General features: G+C 34.7%; 4 protein-coding genes across 5 annotated transcripts; 3 read left to right on the top strand and 1 right to left on the bottom strand.

Annotated features, from left to right (window-relative positions):
• The first annotated feature begins 291 nt into the window (after positions 1 to 291).
• Positions 292 to 3,528, top strand: eif-3.C (Eukaryotic translation initiation factor 3 subunit C). Its single transcript, NM_060237.6, has 5 exons — positions 292 to 394; positions 443 to 676; positions 758 to 1,643; positions 1,690 to 2,807; positions 2,859 to 3,528. Exons 1-5 carry the CDS (start codon positions 294 to 296, stop codon positions 3,214 to 3,216), a joined length of 2,697 nt encoding a protein of 898 aa, NP_492638.1. The 5' UTR covers positions 292 to 293; the 3' UTR covers positions 3,217 to 3,528.
• A 110-nt stretch (positions 3,529 to 3,638) lies between these two features.
• T23D8.3 (Protein LTV1 homolog) lies at positions 3,639 to 6,573 on the top strand. Its single transcript, NM_060236.7, has 5 exons — positions 3,639 to 3,850; positions 4,182 to 4,622; positions 5,276 to 5,392; positions 5,441 to 5,887; positions 6,332 to 6,573. The coding sequence occupies exons 1-5, from the start codon at positions 3,668 to 3,670 to the stop codon at positions 6,374 to 6,376; spliced, it is 1,233 nt and encodes a 410-aa protein (NP_492637.1). The 5' UTR covers positions 3,639 to 3,667; the 3' UTR covers positions 6,377 to 6,573.
• Positions 6,574 to 6,776: 203 nt separating this feature from the next.
• tsp-7 (Tetraspanin) lies at positions 6,777 to 9,982 on the top strand. The gene is made up of 7 exons (NM_060235.2): positions 6,777 to 6,949; positions 6,998 to 7,080; positions 7,756 to 7,888; positions 7,938 to 8,015; positions 8,239 to 8,301; positions 9,461 to 9,605; positions 9,708 to 9,982. Exons 1-7 carry the CDS (start codon positions 6,887 to 6,889, stop codon positions 9,839 to 9,841), a joined length of 699 nt encoding a protein of 232 aa, NP_492636.1. The 5' UTR covers positions 6,777 to 6,886; the 3' UTR covers positions 9,842 to 9,982.
• On the bottom strand, positions 9,917 to 14,380 carry mom-5. Of its 2 annotated transcripts, none has more exons than NM_060234.7 (7): positions 13,841 to 14,380; positions 12,977 to 13,341; positions 12,774 to 12,912; positions 11,992 to 12,233; positions 11,759 to 11,879; positions 11,193 to 11,411; positions 9,917 to 10,767 (listed from the first exon to the last, which is right to left on the bottom strand). In NM_060234.7, exons 1-7 carry the CDS (start codon positions 14,311 to 14,313, stop codon positions 10,620 to 10,622), a joined length of 1,707 nt encoding a protein of 568 aa, NP_492635.1. In that variant the 5' UTR covers positions 14,314 to 14,380; the 3' UTR covers positions 9,917 to 10,619. The 2 variants fall into 2 exon arrangements, with proteins under 2 accessions (NP_492635.1, NP_001300437.1); NM_001313508.3 differs by having other exon boundaries at positions 12,977 to 13,347; positions 13,841 to 14,374.
• Between the last annotated feature and the right edge of the window lie 386 nt (positions 14,381 to 14,766).

The raw sequence follows: 14,766 nt of genomic DNA, 5'->3' as shown, positions 1-14,766 counted from the left end.
TATTTAAATCTCCGCGCAAATGCCCACTGGCGCAAGTGGCGAGTGCTGACGCATCTCCCGTGCACGCGAAACGCGCCAGTAAGGTCTTGCAACGATTTTCTTATGTTCCACTTCCACTTAAATTTATTTCAGCTAAATATTGACCCATTAGCTGTTTTTTGAATTGTTTTCAAAGGGAAAATCGTTTTATTCATTTTAAATTTTAAATAATATTGGAATTTCTGTCTAATTGTGTATCTACTGCTTGTTTGCTTCTTGTTTTGGGATTTCATAATGTCAATTTTGTTTCAGCAATGTCTCGCTTCTTCCATGCTAAGGAGGACTCTGATTCCGACACTTCGTCCAGCGAGGATGAGGTAGAGGATCAAAAAGTGAACAAAAGCGCGAAATTTCGGTAATTATAATCTCCAAAGTAATTCCAAAAGATTGATTAATCTTTCAGCGATGATCTCGATTTCATGGCCGGTCCTGAAGAAGATGAGAAGCGTGTTGTTCGTGCCCAAAAGGACAAAAAATTCGATGAGCTGAAAGGAATTATCAAGCAAAATCGAGATGCAAAGAGCAACAAAGATCTGAACAGACTTCTAACAGGTTTTGATTCTCTGGCCAAAGCTTATGATAAGTCCAAGACGGTCTTTCAACGTCAGAATGTCGCAAATCCAAGATTTTACATAAGGTGAGATATATTTTTAATTTACAGTCACATCATAAAATAAAATGCTAATGAAAACTTAGTAGTTGATATAAAATATTTCAGGTCTCTTGTGGAAATCGAAGACTACGTAAATAAATTATGGGATGATAAAGATGCTAAATCTGCTCTTTCGAAGAACAACGCAAAAGCTCTTCCACCTCTTCGTCAAAAACTGAAAAAATACATCAAGGATCAACAACTGCAAGATCTTGTTACCGATTATCGCGTTAATCCTGACGAGGATGGATATGAAACTCCAGAAGATGAAGACGACGATGATTTTGGAGAGGTTTCTGAATCGAAGGCTGAAAAGTCACCTGGAAAACCATCTGAGAAAGCTGCAGTGAGCGATAGTGACAGTGACAGCGACGATGACGACTCCTCTAACTGGTCTTCTGAACCAGAATCCAATTCTTCTGATGACGAAGACAGTGTGACTAAGATGGAGCAACTTCGTAGGTATTTCTTGAAAAAAGAATTCCGCGTGGAGAGCAAAGATGACAAGAAAGAAAAGAAGAAGAGAGTTATCAGAGTCAAAGAAGCTGTCGAGGAAGACGATGATGCGGATTGGACTCCAGTTAATCGTGAGAAGTCTGTTGTTCACTTTGATCCCAAGGAAGAAGTTACTCATGACGTTATGATTAAGAAACTCAATGAGGTTATGTCGGCTCGTGGAAAACGAACGACAGATCGTAATCAACATGTTGCTAATCTTCGAAAACTTTTGGAGGTATCGGAAGAGAAAGAACTTGGTCTAGGAATCAACGTTAAAATCAGTTTCTGCATAATCTCGGCTCTTTTCGAATTGAACGCTAAAATTAGTGATCACATGGAGTACGAAACATTCATGACCACTCTGCAAACCGTCAACAGCTTGCTCGATCTTCTCATCGGAACTGATCGTGTAAAGTTATCTGTGACATATGCTGAAGAAGATGAAAATCTGAAGGTAATACTTGCATTCCTAAAATTAATAAAAATCCTAATATTTGCAGGATGACACTCAAGAGTATCGCATTCAAGGAAGTATTCTGATTGCTGTGCAAAGATTGGACGGAGAGTTGGCTAAAATTCTTCAAAACGCCGATTGTCATTCCAATGATTATATCGAGAAGTTGAAGGCCGAGAAGGATATGTGCTCACTCATTGAAAAGGCCGAGAAGTACGTTGAACTTCGTAACGATTCTGGCATTTTCGATAAACACGAAGTTTGCAAAGTGTACATGATGCGCATCGAGCATGCCTACTACAAATATCAAGATCAAAATGAGGAGGATGCTGGAAAGTTGATGGATTACTTGTGTAATAAGATCTATACACTTGATGATGAGAAACGATTGAGACAACGTGCTATGCTCTGCCATGTTTACTATCTGGCTGTTCATGACAAGTGGCACCGCGCCAGAGATCTTCTTCTTATGAGTCACATGCAAGCTATCGTTGATCATTCTGATGTCGACACTCAAATCCTCTACAACAGAACTATCTGCCAACTCGGTCTCTGCGCTTTCCGACACGGTTTCATTCGCGAAGCTCATCAAGGACTATCTGAAATTCAAAATACCCAACGTGCCAAGGAGTTGCTTGCTCAAGCTGTTGGAACTCGTCAGCACGAAAAGACTGCTGAACAAGAGAAGATTGATCGTTCCCGTCAAGTTCCATATCATATGCACATCAATGTTGAACTTATGGAGTGTGTCTATCTGATCTGTTCGATGCTTCTCGAAATTCCACACATGGCTAGTTGCGAATTCGAAATGCGTCGTCGTATGCTCAGCAGAAGTTTCCATTACCAATTGAAGCAAAGCGAGAAAGCTTCTCTCACTGGACCACCAGAGAATACCCGTGAACATGTTGTCGCCGCATCGAAAGCAATGTTGAATGGAGATTGGAAAAAGTGTCAAGACTATATCGTCAATGACAAGATGAACCAGAAGGTCTGGAATCTTTTCCATAACGCTGAGACTGTTAAGGGAATGGTTGTGAGACGTATTCAAGAGGAATCTCTCAGAACTTATTTGCTCACATACTCTACAGTTTATGCCACTGTTTCGCTCAAGAAGCTTGCGGATTTGTTCGAACTTTCAAAGAAAGATGTTCATAGCATCATCAGGTATTTGTAATATTTTACTAGACAGTACATAATTTTTTTTTATTTTTTCAGTAAAATGATCATCCAAGAGGAACTTTCGGCTACACTTGACGAGCCCACCGACTGTCTCATCATGCACCGTGTTGAACCTTCCAGACTTCAAATGCTTGCTCTCAACTTGTCTGACAAACTTCAAACTCTTGCCGAAAACAATGAACAAATTCTGGAGCCGCGCACTGGACGTGGTGGTTATCAAGGTCCAGGATCGTGGTTTCCAGGAAGGAACGAGCGGCAAGGAGATAAGCAGAAAGGATCTGGTGGATACCAAGGAGAACGACGTGGAGGACAAGGACAAGACGGAAAGCGAGGAAATTGGGGATCTCAAGGTGGTCAGCAACGTCGTCATCCTCAAAAGCCACGAGCCTTCTAAATATCCATTTTTCAATCGTCTCTCCCATTCGTGGAACCCGCTAATACGCCTTTCATGGCGCCTGCAATTAGTCTCAAAAACTTTTTGCAGGCGCCAATACTTGTTGAATCTTTTATTTAATTGATCAGTTTTTTTGGTAATCCCCCACCCTTTCCCACTTTTCCTTGTTCAGTGTGAGATCTGAACTTTAAAGCTCTCATTTTTCGTTTCCGGTTAGTAGTGTTTAAGTTATACTCTTTCCATACTGTTTTGTTTTTGCTAATTATTTATATTGGGTTGCCGGATATTATTTTAATGAAATATTTAATTTGATTCGTCCAATTTTAAGTAATTTTTTATGAGCCCCGGTTCTGTCCAATCAGTTATTTTCTCAGATCCAACAATAAAAGTAACAAAAAATTAACATAGAATTCATATTTCAGGTTACTGGAAACATAAATTTCGCCTCAAAATGGGTAAAAGGAAGGCATTCATTGATAAGAAAGCCAGTCAAAGTTTTCGATTGGTTCCGGATAATAGGGAAAGAAGTGAACGATTCAAGCCAACTCAAGAACATTTGGAGGAACAGCAAAAGTATGGAGTCTACTACGACGATGATTATGATTATTTGCAGCACATGCGAGCTGTTAATGAGGTTTGTCATCTTAAAATCAATTTGATCAAATACCGAAACTTAAAAAAAAGTGTTTGTTTTTCGATTTTTCAATGAAATCAAAAGATTTTAGGATATGTCAAAAAATAGCTTAAAATTTTGGTCTTTGTACTTCTTTTAAGTAAAAAATTTCTATGTTTTTTTAATCAGCATTTTTTACATTATTTCATAAAATTGAATTTTATGGATGATTAAAAAAAAGTTTTCCATATTACGGAAAATCAAAAAAAAAACAATTTTTCGATCACCTCTTTTAGAACATAATCGAAAAACAATCTTCTTGTATTGGTAAAATAATCATTTAAATTTTCAGCCGATGAAGCTGGAAAATGTTCATGAAGAAGTCGAGAAAACGACCATCAAAACGAGTGGTTCATCAGCATTCCCACCAGCTCCACCACTTTTCGGACTTGTCGGTGCTCTTAAGAAACCGGAATTTTTTGACGAAGATGTTGCAAATGCGTTGGAAGAGGTGACAGATGATCGTAACACCGGAGAACTTGAAGATAATTTTATCACACTTGCTGGTGGTCTTCTTGATGAAAGAACTACAGTTTATAGAAGTACAAGACGAGGTGAAGATTCGGAAGAAGAAGAGGATGACGATGAAGACGATGAGATGTATGATGATTATAATGATGACGAGTTATTTGGAGAAGAGGCTGTTGGAGAGATTAGAGTTGAAAGAGCTGATCAAAGAGTTATTGATAATGCTTTTGAAGAACTCATGGATCGTGAATACAACACCGATCAGGTATTATTTCAGAATTATTGGCTTGAAAAATATGATAATTAAACTTATTTAAAAATCGAACAGTTTTCGAAAAATGCCATAAATTTTCGCCATTTTTCCTCTCTTTAGAATGAAAGGATATGTTTTTAATTTTTTCTCTTTACCATAAGAAAGACTTGATTTAAAAAAAAATGATTTTTTGACTAGATTTTTTTTAAAAAATTGTTCTTAGATTTTTTGGTTTTCCGGAAAATCAAAAAAAAACTTTTAAAAAAATCAAATTTTTCGCTTATCGGCTTTTCATAGAAAACGAAAAAATTTAGATTTCCAGTAAAATCGAAAATTGAAAATTGAAAATTTTTTAATTTTTAAAAATTAAAAAATCGAAAATTATCGTTTTTTAGTTTTTTTTTCGGAAAATTCTTTAAGTTTTGGCAAGTTTTCCTCTTTTTAGAATAAAATAATCTTCAACATAAACAAGACTTGATTTAATGAAACATACATTTTTTAGTTTTCTCAAAAAATTTTTCAATCTTTCGGTTTCCTCTAAATAAACTCATTTTTATGAAAAATAAACTTCAAGAAAATTATGTGTTACCAGAAAACATTCTACTTTTATTTATTATTTTTGAGATTTAATCTGACCCAGTTTTAAAAAATGAATTAATTTTCAGATCGGAGAGCTTGATGGTGACGACTATGATGTTGGAGGAGCACTTGAACCGAACGCTGGACGACTTCACAAACTTATAAATGACAAAGGACCTTCAAATGCAGAGTATGATGAAGAGGTAGTACTTTTCAAAAGAATTATTTTCATTCATCATTTAATTTTACAGCTCGCCAAGCATTATGTACGTGAACGAATGCGTCTCATTGAAGAGGGAGTCATCAAAGACAAAGAAGAATACGAGATTGTGGAAGTGGATGAGGGTACAAATAAGAAAATGAAATGGGATTGTGAATCATTTGCTACTCAATACACTAATATCTACAATCATCCGACACTCATCAAGGAGCCACGTGGTTTATCCAGAAAGGCATTGAAACGATTCGATAAAGCTGTTGAAGAGATGGATATTGCTGAAGAAGATGAAGATGATGATGAGGATATGGAGGATGATGATGATAAGGAAAGCGTTTTTTCAACTGTTTCTACTTTCCGACCAAAAAATGAAACTCCGGAACAGAGAAGTCTGCGGAAAAAAGCTGTAAAAGAGGCCAGAAAGCTGAGAAGAGTTGAGAAAAAGGCTAACAAGACTATGTTCGCCGAGGAGAAACGAAAGGTAATTTTTCATATTTCATATTGAAAAAGTATGAAACAACTAAAAGAAAATATTTTCACACTCACAACCATGGGAGTCACCAAAAAACCTTTTGAGCCAAAAAAAAACAAAAAAATATCGAATTTTTCCCCTCTCCCTTTTTTTGTTTTATTGGTCCGAAAAAACAACAAAAAAAACACGACAGCCATGCACCAAGCGTGCCGCTTTTTTTATTTTAAGAAAATTAAAATGTTGGTAATTTTTCTTCTATTGAAGACAATAATATTTATGGTTTTTGTTCCTCATCGGCATCAACAAAATTTGAAAAAAAAATGTAAAAAAAAATTGTTCGATTTTTTTTCAAATTATTGATGCTTCAATTAACTCGGTAATAATGCTAAGAAATTTTTTAAAACAATTTTTTGCCGGCACTTTTAAACCTCTCAATTAAAATAATCTTTTCAGCTTGCGAAAGGACGTATCGGACAGATCAAGGCTCGCCCAATCTAGTCACTTCAATTCAAATTCTATTCAAATTAATTTGTTGCCTGTTTCTTGTTTCTTGACCCAAAATTTCGCTTTCCATCATCTCCACACTTGTTCTTCTGTTCCAGCTGTTTTCTTTTTTTTTTGTTATTTCCCTAAACTCCCATTCTATTCTTGTGTGTTTGTTTTCTCAAATTTTTTTAGTGATGAATTTGAGCACCAAAACTTTTAGATTTTATCGGAGCCCTCCAGAGGGGTGCTTCTTTGCATCAAAACCCGTCTCAAAATATTCCTTATATTCCCTAAAGCTCGCGACTCAAGAGAGACAAAGTGGCAAAGAAGAAGAAGAAGAAGTATCAACTGCTCTCAACCACAAAATGGGCGGAGTTCGGAGCATCCGCCCCTTCGACTCAATTGTGTTGTCGCCTTCTTGCTCTTCTTCACATTCTTGTTTCCTTTTCCAACTAACGTCTTTTTCTACATCTTCTACGTCTACAAACTCTTCTTATTCAAATGACATCGTGATAACAAATCATGGTAGAAGGAGGAGTTACCATAGTTAAATATCTTCTATTCCTGGCTAATTTAGTATTATGGGTACGGTAGATTACAATATTAAATTGCTACAAAAAAATAAATTTCCAGGTGGGAGGACTGTCTCTGATTATTGTTGGATCCATTTTACAGTTGAAATTTGATAATGTATTAGATATATTAGGCGATGAAAGGTAAGAAATCTGAAAGTTGGGGTCATGGCGCGAGTGAAACTTTTTAGCTACCGTACCTACAAGTACTGTATAGATTTTTGTATGTGCCTTTAATTTTGTGTTTTGGAGAATGGTAAAATTATTTAACCAGGGACTAGATGAAAAGTTTCGCTCGTGCCAGGACCCAAAATCACCAAAATTAAACTCGCACTTTTCAAATAATTGTTCTATCTAATGTTCTGAAATAAAAAATAAAAAAGGAACTTTTTTCAATTCGAAAAATTGTCAAGGTATTTCGTGGCGAGACCGCCTTTATGAAGAGTTAACTTTTCGGTATCATAACTTCGCCATTTTGGTACACGGATTTTATTTACAATTAGATGTGTCTCGACAGATGTTCTTTTGCTGCCAAATATGAATCAAAATCATAATATTGATAGTCTTACTATTAGCAAAACTACAGAAGAAGAACTGATTGTGAGAAAATTGTTCATAATTTTCCAAAGTAGGAAAAACGGGCACCTAAATTCCTAAAAGTGTTATCATAGACATTTCCTCGCTGCGAGACCCACTCATATAAATCCGTGAGCCTTTGAATGCGTGCTTCAGAAAACTATGAAATAACGATAATTATTCCAGAAAAATTACATCTTGGGCTACCTAAAAGTAGAAAAGAACGCCTTTGCAAATTTCCAGGTTAGCCACACCGATTCTCTTACTCGTGATCGGATCTTTGTGTACTCTTCTCGGATTTCTAGGATGTTGTGGAGCAATTCGTGAGAATTATTGTCTAACCGTCTCTTTTGCAGTTCTTCTTGCACTTCTTATCGTGAGTTCTGGACGAATTATTTCATTTTGAACGGAATAAATCATTACAGACGTGTGAAATAGCAGCAGTCATTATCGGATATGCATTGCATGATAGTTTCAGACTTGGAATTGGTAATCAGCTTCAGGTATATTTTAAAGGCTTACAGCGCCCGACAAATAATTTTATCGAAAATAATGCAAAAAGCTTATTATTGTAATTTGATAAAAATAACAACATAATCAAAACTTTAAAAAAATCTCTGAAAACTGAAGTTATCAATTAAACTAATTTAATTTTTAAGAAGCTCTGAACCAAGTTTTCCTTTTTTTAAACAAAATAAAATTTCCAGAAAAATAATATTTTTTCAGACGGGTATGGTACGATATCACGAGAGTCGAGGAGTTGAGAGTGCATGGGATAAGACACATCAGGTTAGTGAAACGTCATCACGTGGTGTCAGAGTGTCCTATTTCAGTTTGATCTACGTTGATCTACAAAAAATGCGGGAGAAGAGACGCAGAGTTCTCAGCTGATTTTGCATGGTTAAGAACGTGCTGACGTCACAATTTTTTGGGCGAAAAATTCCCGCATTTTTTGTAGGTCAAACCGTAATGGGACATCCTGACACCACGTGCGTCATGTGAATAAGCCACGTGGATTACTGATGAGATTAGTTAAATGAGTGTGACCTTCGCACTTTTTTGTTTGAAAATGCCAATTGTATCTACATAATCCCCCGTAGATTTATGATCTGAAAATAGATTATTTTAGGTGCCAAAAATCATCCTTCGAGCTTTTTACGGGATAAATGTGCTTTAGTTTTGGAATTTGGGTAGCGTCAGATCATTTAAATGTGTCACTACAAAAAAAAATCGAATCTGAAAATTTTAGAATTGTGGTTTAGGAATGTTGTTTTGACATGTTTTCTGGAAAACGTTTGAATTTTTTAATGAGAAATTTTCAGTCAAAAATTTTTTTCGGGAAGAATACGTTATTTGCTTTAAATTTAATTAAAATGTTAAAAATAGTCTATTCAGAATCTCTCAAAATTTCAAAAAAATTAAATAAACTTTTTTCAATTCAGAAAAAAATTTTAAAAAAATTCATCACATTTTAGAGCTGTTTTTTTCAAAATTCTCGTATTAGTAATTAATTTAAAAATGGGTAATTTCGAAAAAAAATACTTTTTTTAAAAATTTTCTGACTAAAATATTACTGAAACACAAAATTTTGAGAACCAACATATTTGACGCGCAAAATATCTCAGAGCGAAAACTACAGTATTTCTTTGAATGACTACTGTATCACTGGTGTCGATTTACTGGCTCAATTTAAATAAATTATCTTAAAATCGAGCCCGTAAATCGACACAAGCGCTACAGTAGCTATTTAAAGAATTACTGTAGTTTTCGCTACGAGATATTTGCGCGTCAAGTTCTCAGGTTCCCGTAATATTCAATTTTGATTCGAAAACTTATTTACTTTTTACCTGTATTTTTCATGAAGTTTTTCTTTAATTTAGCAAAACTTCCAAAAAAAAAATTAAAGTAGAACTACAGCATTTAAAATTCAAATTAATTTCAATTTTAGTTGTTTGAATGTTGTGGAGTAACAAATTCATCCGATTGGCTCACATTCACAACAATTCCTGATTCATGTTGCATTGAAGAAATCGAGGGATGTGCTCGAGAGAATGCTCCACTCTTTGAGCCCGGATGCATTCACAGTGTCGAACGTTAGTCTTTTTTTTCCAAGAAGATCAAAGTGTGCTCTGTTGCACTTTCTCAATAGAGCATGATTGGGCTTATCGGAAATTTGATTGTTTTTTTAATTGCAGAATGGGTGCTCAAGAATGGAGCAATGGTCGGCGGAATTTGTGCAGTTTTGGCAGCAATTCAATTGGTCGGAGTCTGTTTCGCTTGTTGTCTTTCAAAATCAATTCTCAAGGATTTCCATGACTTTTATTATTAGTTCATAACCATCCGTTTTTCTTTGCAATCCTTATTTTAGGTTCTTTCAATCGCCGTGTCACAAATTAAACAATAATAATAATGTATAATTTATATATGAATATACGATGAAAAAGAAATTGAGGATGAAGAAAAATAAGCAACCGCATAAATAATGAGTAATAAATTCATAACTCTAAATTCGAGACAAAGACTGGGATGAAAGTGGTTTTACCCTGATTGGAGTGCTCAAAGTGTGAAAAAAAGTGTGTGAACCTTGTGCTGGAGCTGGTGACAACAGAACTTAAGAACATGAATAAACGAGATACATGAAAAATGGCAGCGAGAGAACTGATCTACAGTAACCTGAATTGAAGGGGGTTCTTTTTTGACTTTTCTCAAGCTTCTTTCTGCCCTTTTTGTCAGATTTCAATGTAATTCCACTCAAAAATATCATTTTTCACCATCTTTTCCACTCGTTGTCTCTCTTTTGCTATGTAAGAGCGCATCTTTGGGAGCCGGTTCTTAGAAATGTGCTCGTCGCAACTCAAATCAGGAAGCATTGAGAGACAACGAGTAGACGAGGAGAGTGTAGACACAGAGATGGATCATGCTCTGGGGAATGATTCTGTGAGAGGAAGGGGACCGATGGGCGCCGTCCGATGAGCAAGAGAGAGCATAAGAATAAGTCAGAAAAGTTACAAAGAATGAAGAAAAAGAAACATTTGAGTTGGTTGGGAAAAAAGTGAGAAAAGGAATGAGAATACATATAAATAGGATAAAATGACAAGAAGAGACTATCACCTCATATTAACCTGATCAACATGAGCAGGTACAGTAGGTGACCTCGAAGAGAGTGCCAGGTAAGCCTTGTGATAACTTGAAAGAGTTTTTGAAGAGACAACCCAAATGGCACAGGTTATACCAACAACCAATTGAGACACATATCTGAAAATAAGAACATTTAGGGGTTTCGAATCAAGATAAATAATTCATATTAACTAGACGCGAAATTATGCAGTCTCGGCACGATCCAATTTTGTCGAATATGCGCCTTTAAAGAGTACTGTAACTTCGAAGTCGCGTTGCTGCGGAATTTACATCGATTTTTCATGAATAGTTTTTCTTATGTTAGGCTTTTTGTGTTTGAATTGCTTAATATTTAAATAAGAATATTTTTTATCAAGAAGCGATGAAAATTCTGCAGCAACAAGAGTTTGAAACTACAGTATTCTTTAAAGGCGTATACATTTTTGCATTTAACAAACATTCGTCTTGTCGAAACCGGATGTCGCATTTTTGGCGCAAAAATCAGAAAATCAAATTTAGATTATACAGATTGAAATTTAACTGATTCACAGTTTCAAACTAACTTTAAAAGAAAAACAATAATCTCCGGAGCTGCAACTTTCGGATCCATCGGACAATCATCAACTGGATACGTGAAACCGAATAATTCTCGATCTTGAAGTCGAACACATCGATGATGAAGCCATCCTTCAAGCCAGGCAGGCATATTTACTGCCTGATACCACATAATTGCAGCATTCATTGCAGTTGGTAGAGAGTACATTATGGCGAAGGCACCGATTCTGAAAATATAATATTTGTATGATAATATGAAACGAATATCAGAAAAGCGATTCTTAAGTTTTTCTTATTTTGTTCGGTTCTTAGGAAATCCAATTTTTTCGTTTTTTTTTTCTGAAATTTTGGAATTTTAAATAAAAAATGATTTCCAGGGAATTCTCGGGTTTTAGAATAATTTATCAACTTTCCAAACTGAAATCAATATATCTACATCAGTAAACCTAGTTTGCTCGTCTTTTTCTGTACATGTTTTTCCAATTTTTCGTTTTCCAAAAATCGAAAGTATTTCTTTTCTGATTAAAAAAGCTCAGGTACTTTTGAAGATTTTCAAAAATTTGAAATATCGAACCTCAACATTAATTTCTCCAATTTACTGATATTCCTCTCAACATCGGCGTGTTGAAGTTTAATATAACTTCGAATACGGATCATTGACCAAATTCCACAAACGAGTAAAACTGCTCCGAGTGCTGCAAATAGAACATTTCTGAGAAGAAAACGAAGATAAATAACGATGGAACACACAACGAAACGAATTCAATTTCGGTCTTCCCCCACCATAATATTCACAAAAAAACTAACCCAACGATACAACGATCGGAGTGAAAAAGAAATAGACGAGAGCAGAGGGATTCAAATTTCCAACTGAACAGATTCCAGTAAATACATCTCCATCGACAGAATTTGTCACTAGTACAGTAACCGAGAGAACTGCTGGAACTCCCCAGCACATTGCGTGGAAGTATGGTGACAGAGCAGCAATTGATTCAGCTCCCCATTTCAGATTTGCCGCCAGGAACCAGGCTAGACACAGTACAAGCCACCTGAAAGAATACTTAGTATATAAAATATCATTTTAAAAAGGCTGATAGCTGTTTAAATCAAGATTAAAAATTTGGGTGTCGATTTTCGATTTTTCAATGAAAACAAAAATTTTCGATTTTTGTTTTTTTTTTGTTTGAAGAAAAAATACATTTTTTTCATGAACAAAATTTGATAAAAATTGAATTTTTTTTTTGATTTTCCGATTTTCCGGAAACGGGGTTTTTTTCATTTAAAATTTGGTTTAAAAAAAATATTTTTTAGATTTTTGTTACTGAAAATTGTCGAAAATCATAAATGTAATTTTTTTCTGAAAAATTACACTCGAAATTATAAAAATTAAAATTTTTATCAAAATATTCAAAAAGTTCTTTAAAAAAAAAATGTTTCAGTTGTCGTTTTTTTGTTGAAAAATGTGTTTGAACAAAAGAAAAACATGCCGATTTTTTTTCGAATGCACATTTTCAAAACCAGTTTTCTATTTGTGGTACAAAAAACGGTACTTTTTTCGTTAAAATACAAAAATTAACGAAAAAACTCACCACGCACAACTTGACATGAAGAAAAAGTAATGAACAACAGCAAGAGCACTACATCCAACATTTTCTCCTCCTTGCGTAACAAGTGTTGTTGGAGTAGATCCATACGTTCCACAAGCGAATCCATCTTCACCGACTACGCCTGTAGAAATACATTTTTAGTTTCTAAAAAATCTGATTTAAAAAAAACAGAAAATTCAACTCACCTATCATATAAACCGTAGAAATTGCTAGATAACAGAACGCGAGATACAAAATCGGTCGAACTGGATACGCGAATCGTGATAAATCAACAAGAAATGTGACAAGAGTGAATAAAGAGCACACGAAACATGCCACAGACCATGCTGCTGTCCAGATTCGAAGAATTCGTCGAACACGTCCATCAAACATCATTGGTACTTGATTGTCAGCTTCACATGTTAATGAACATTCAGGAAGGCGTCCACTGAGAAGAGGCAATGAAAAATGAGATCCGCTTGTTGTATGCATATGATGAGGGCATTTTTTTGGAGAAAGGACAACTTCGTTGGCAATTGTTGAAACACCGAATGTGACGTCATTACTACTTCTGTAACTTGAAATATTTTATATTTCGATCTACGGAAACTTGTTTTATTGTTCGATAAAACAAAGAATTTAGAAATCTCGATGTACATTTTTTTCGGAAAATTTCTAAATTCAAAAACTTTGATAAAAAACTATTTGACGCTTTGGAGTAGGAGTTTTTATGGGGCTCAAAAATTCGGAATAATACTTAAATTCAGCCAAACTTGTCAGTATCACAGCGGCCGTAAATTTAATTTTCAGAGAGCTTTTTTTTTTTGAAAACTCTTACGAGGTTCGGTCTTTGCAGGCCATTCTGAATTTATTATTATTTTTCTTTAAATGCAAAACCGATGATTTTAACTGAATTTACAATTTAATTTCTCGCTGTATTTAAAAAAAGGATTCTAGAACGGTTCCCGTAAATTTAAACTTTAATTCATGTTTTGGGTACTTTTGAAATTTTTGTTGTAAATATATATCAATTATAAATTCTTATTCATAAAATTATGCAGAAAACCCACTTTTTAGAGTTGCTCGACTCGCTGGAATTCTTGCCAACACACAAATCAGTTACTGGGAATTTGTTACAATCCAATTGATCTGGCCATTGAAATCCAAACTTTTTCATTAATGACTCGCATCCATTTTTTGCAGATAAACACAATTCTCGACATGGTTGAATTGGTTTTTCGAGTACTGTACAGACAGGTGCATAGACAGTACAAAGAAAGAGACGAATATCTTCTGAGCATTTAACTTTAATTAATGGATTGAATTGCGCAATTGCTGGACCAGCTTCAGATTGTGTTGTATGTCCGAGAAGATTTGGAAATACTGTTTGATTGTAATCCAGATTTTTGCACATTGGAATTGTAATATGTTCACATTTTCGAGTTGTTGAGAATCCATTCATCGATGAAATTGAAGTTGATGAGAGTCGTTGATCAGCTGATAAGCATCCGAATAAAAATAATATCAGAATATGTCGATGCATTGTAATTGATAGTTTTGAAGAGATTTCAGATTGACAAGTGTTAGTTCATAGCAGGATTCGTCTGAAAATATAAAAAATTATTAAAGAAATAGTTTTTTTGGTTATATGTATAGAAGAAGTTCAACATTATTTAGTTAATAGTTTGTGAAATGGAGAGAACAAAATTCTAGAAAAATGATTTTTGGCAAAATTTGGAAAAAAAACCGAACTTAAGTAAATAGCTAAAATCTTTTTCAGAAAAAATCGAAAAAAAATGTTTAGAAAATTAACAAAAAGTGAAATTTTTAATGAGTTGTTGATGTGGATAAACATTTTCAAAAAATTCTTCTAAACGGAGGAAAATGGCCAACAATTTTAGATATTTTACGAAAAATCTTTTTTTTTCTCGAAATATCAGAAAACCAACACAAATACTTTCCGGCAGTTGGCAAAGATGACACATTAAAAATTTTG

This window comes from Caenorhabditis elegans, chromosome I, assembly GCF_000002985.6.
Source record: "Caenorhabditis elegans chromosome I".
NCBI lineage: Eukaryota > Metazoa > Nematoda > Chromadorea > Rhabditida > Rhabditidae > Caenorhabditis > Caenorhabditis elegans.
This window is presented reverse-complemented; position numbering and strand designations above follow the sequence as displayed.

Coding starts and splice junctions, on each gene's coding strand:
- eif-3.C (NM_060237.6), top strand. CDS start 294: ATGTCTCGCTTCTTCCATGCTAAGGAGGACTCTGATTCCGACACTTCG. Junction 395..442: donor AACAAAAGCGCGAAATTTCG/GTAATTATAATC, acceptor TTAATCTTTCAG/CGATGATCTCGATTTCATGG. Junction 677..757: donor AATCCAAGATTTTACATAAG/GTGAGATATATT, acceptor AAAATATTTCAG/GTCTCTTGTGGAAATCGAAG.
- T23D8.3 (NM_060236.7), top strand. CDS start 3,668: ATGGGTAAAAGGAAGGCATTCATTGATAAGAAAGCCAGTCAAAGTTTT. Junction 4,623..5,275: donor GTGAATACAACACCGATCAG/GTATTATTTCAG, acceptor ATTAATTTTCAG/ATCGGAGAGCTTGATGGTGA. Junction 5,393..5,440: donor ATGCAGAGTATGATGAAGAG/GTAGTACTTTTC, acceptor TTAATTTTACAG/CTCGCCAAGCATTATGTACG.
- mom-5 (NM_001313508.3), bottom strand. CDS start 14,313: ATGCATCGACATATTCTGATATTATTTTTATTCGGATGCTTATCAGCT. Junction 12,234..12,773: donor TTCATGTCAAGTTGTGCGTG/GTGAGTTTTTTC, acceptor GTATTCTTTCAG/GTGGCTTGTACTGTGTCTAG. Junction 10,768..11,192: donor ATTATTGTTTTTCTTTTAAA/GTTAGTTTGAAA, acceptor TCTTATTTTCAG/ATATGTGTCTCAATTGGTTG.
- tsp-7 (NM_060235.2), top strand. CDS start 6,887: ATGGTAGAAGGAGGAGTTACCATAGTTAAATATCTTCTATTCCTGGCT. Junction 6,950..6,997: donor TGGCTAATTTAGTATTATGG/GTACGGTAGATT, acceptor ATAAATTTCCAG/GTGGGAGGACTGTCTCTGAT. Junction 7,081..7,755: donor GATATATTAGGCGATGAAAG/GTAAGAAATCTG, acceptor GCAAATTTCCAG/GTTAGCCACACCGATTCTCT.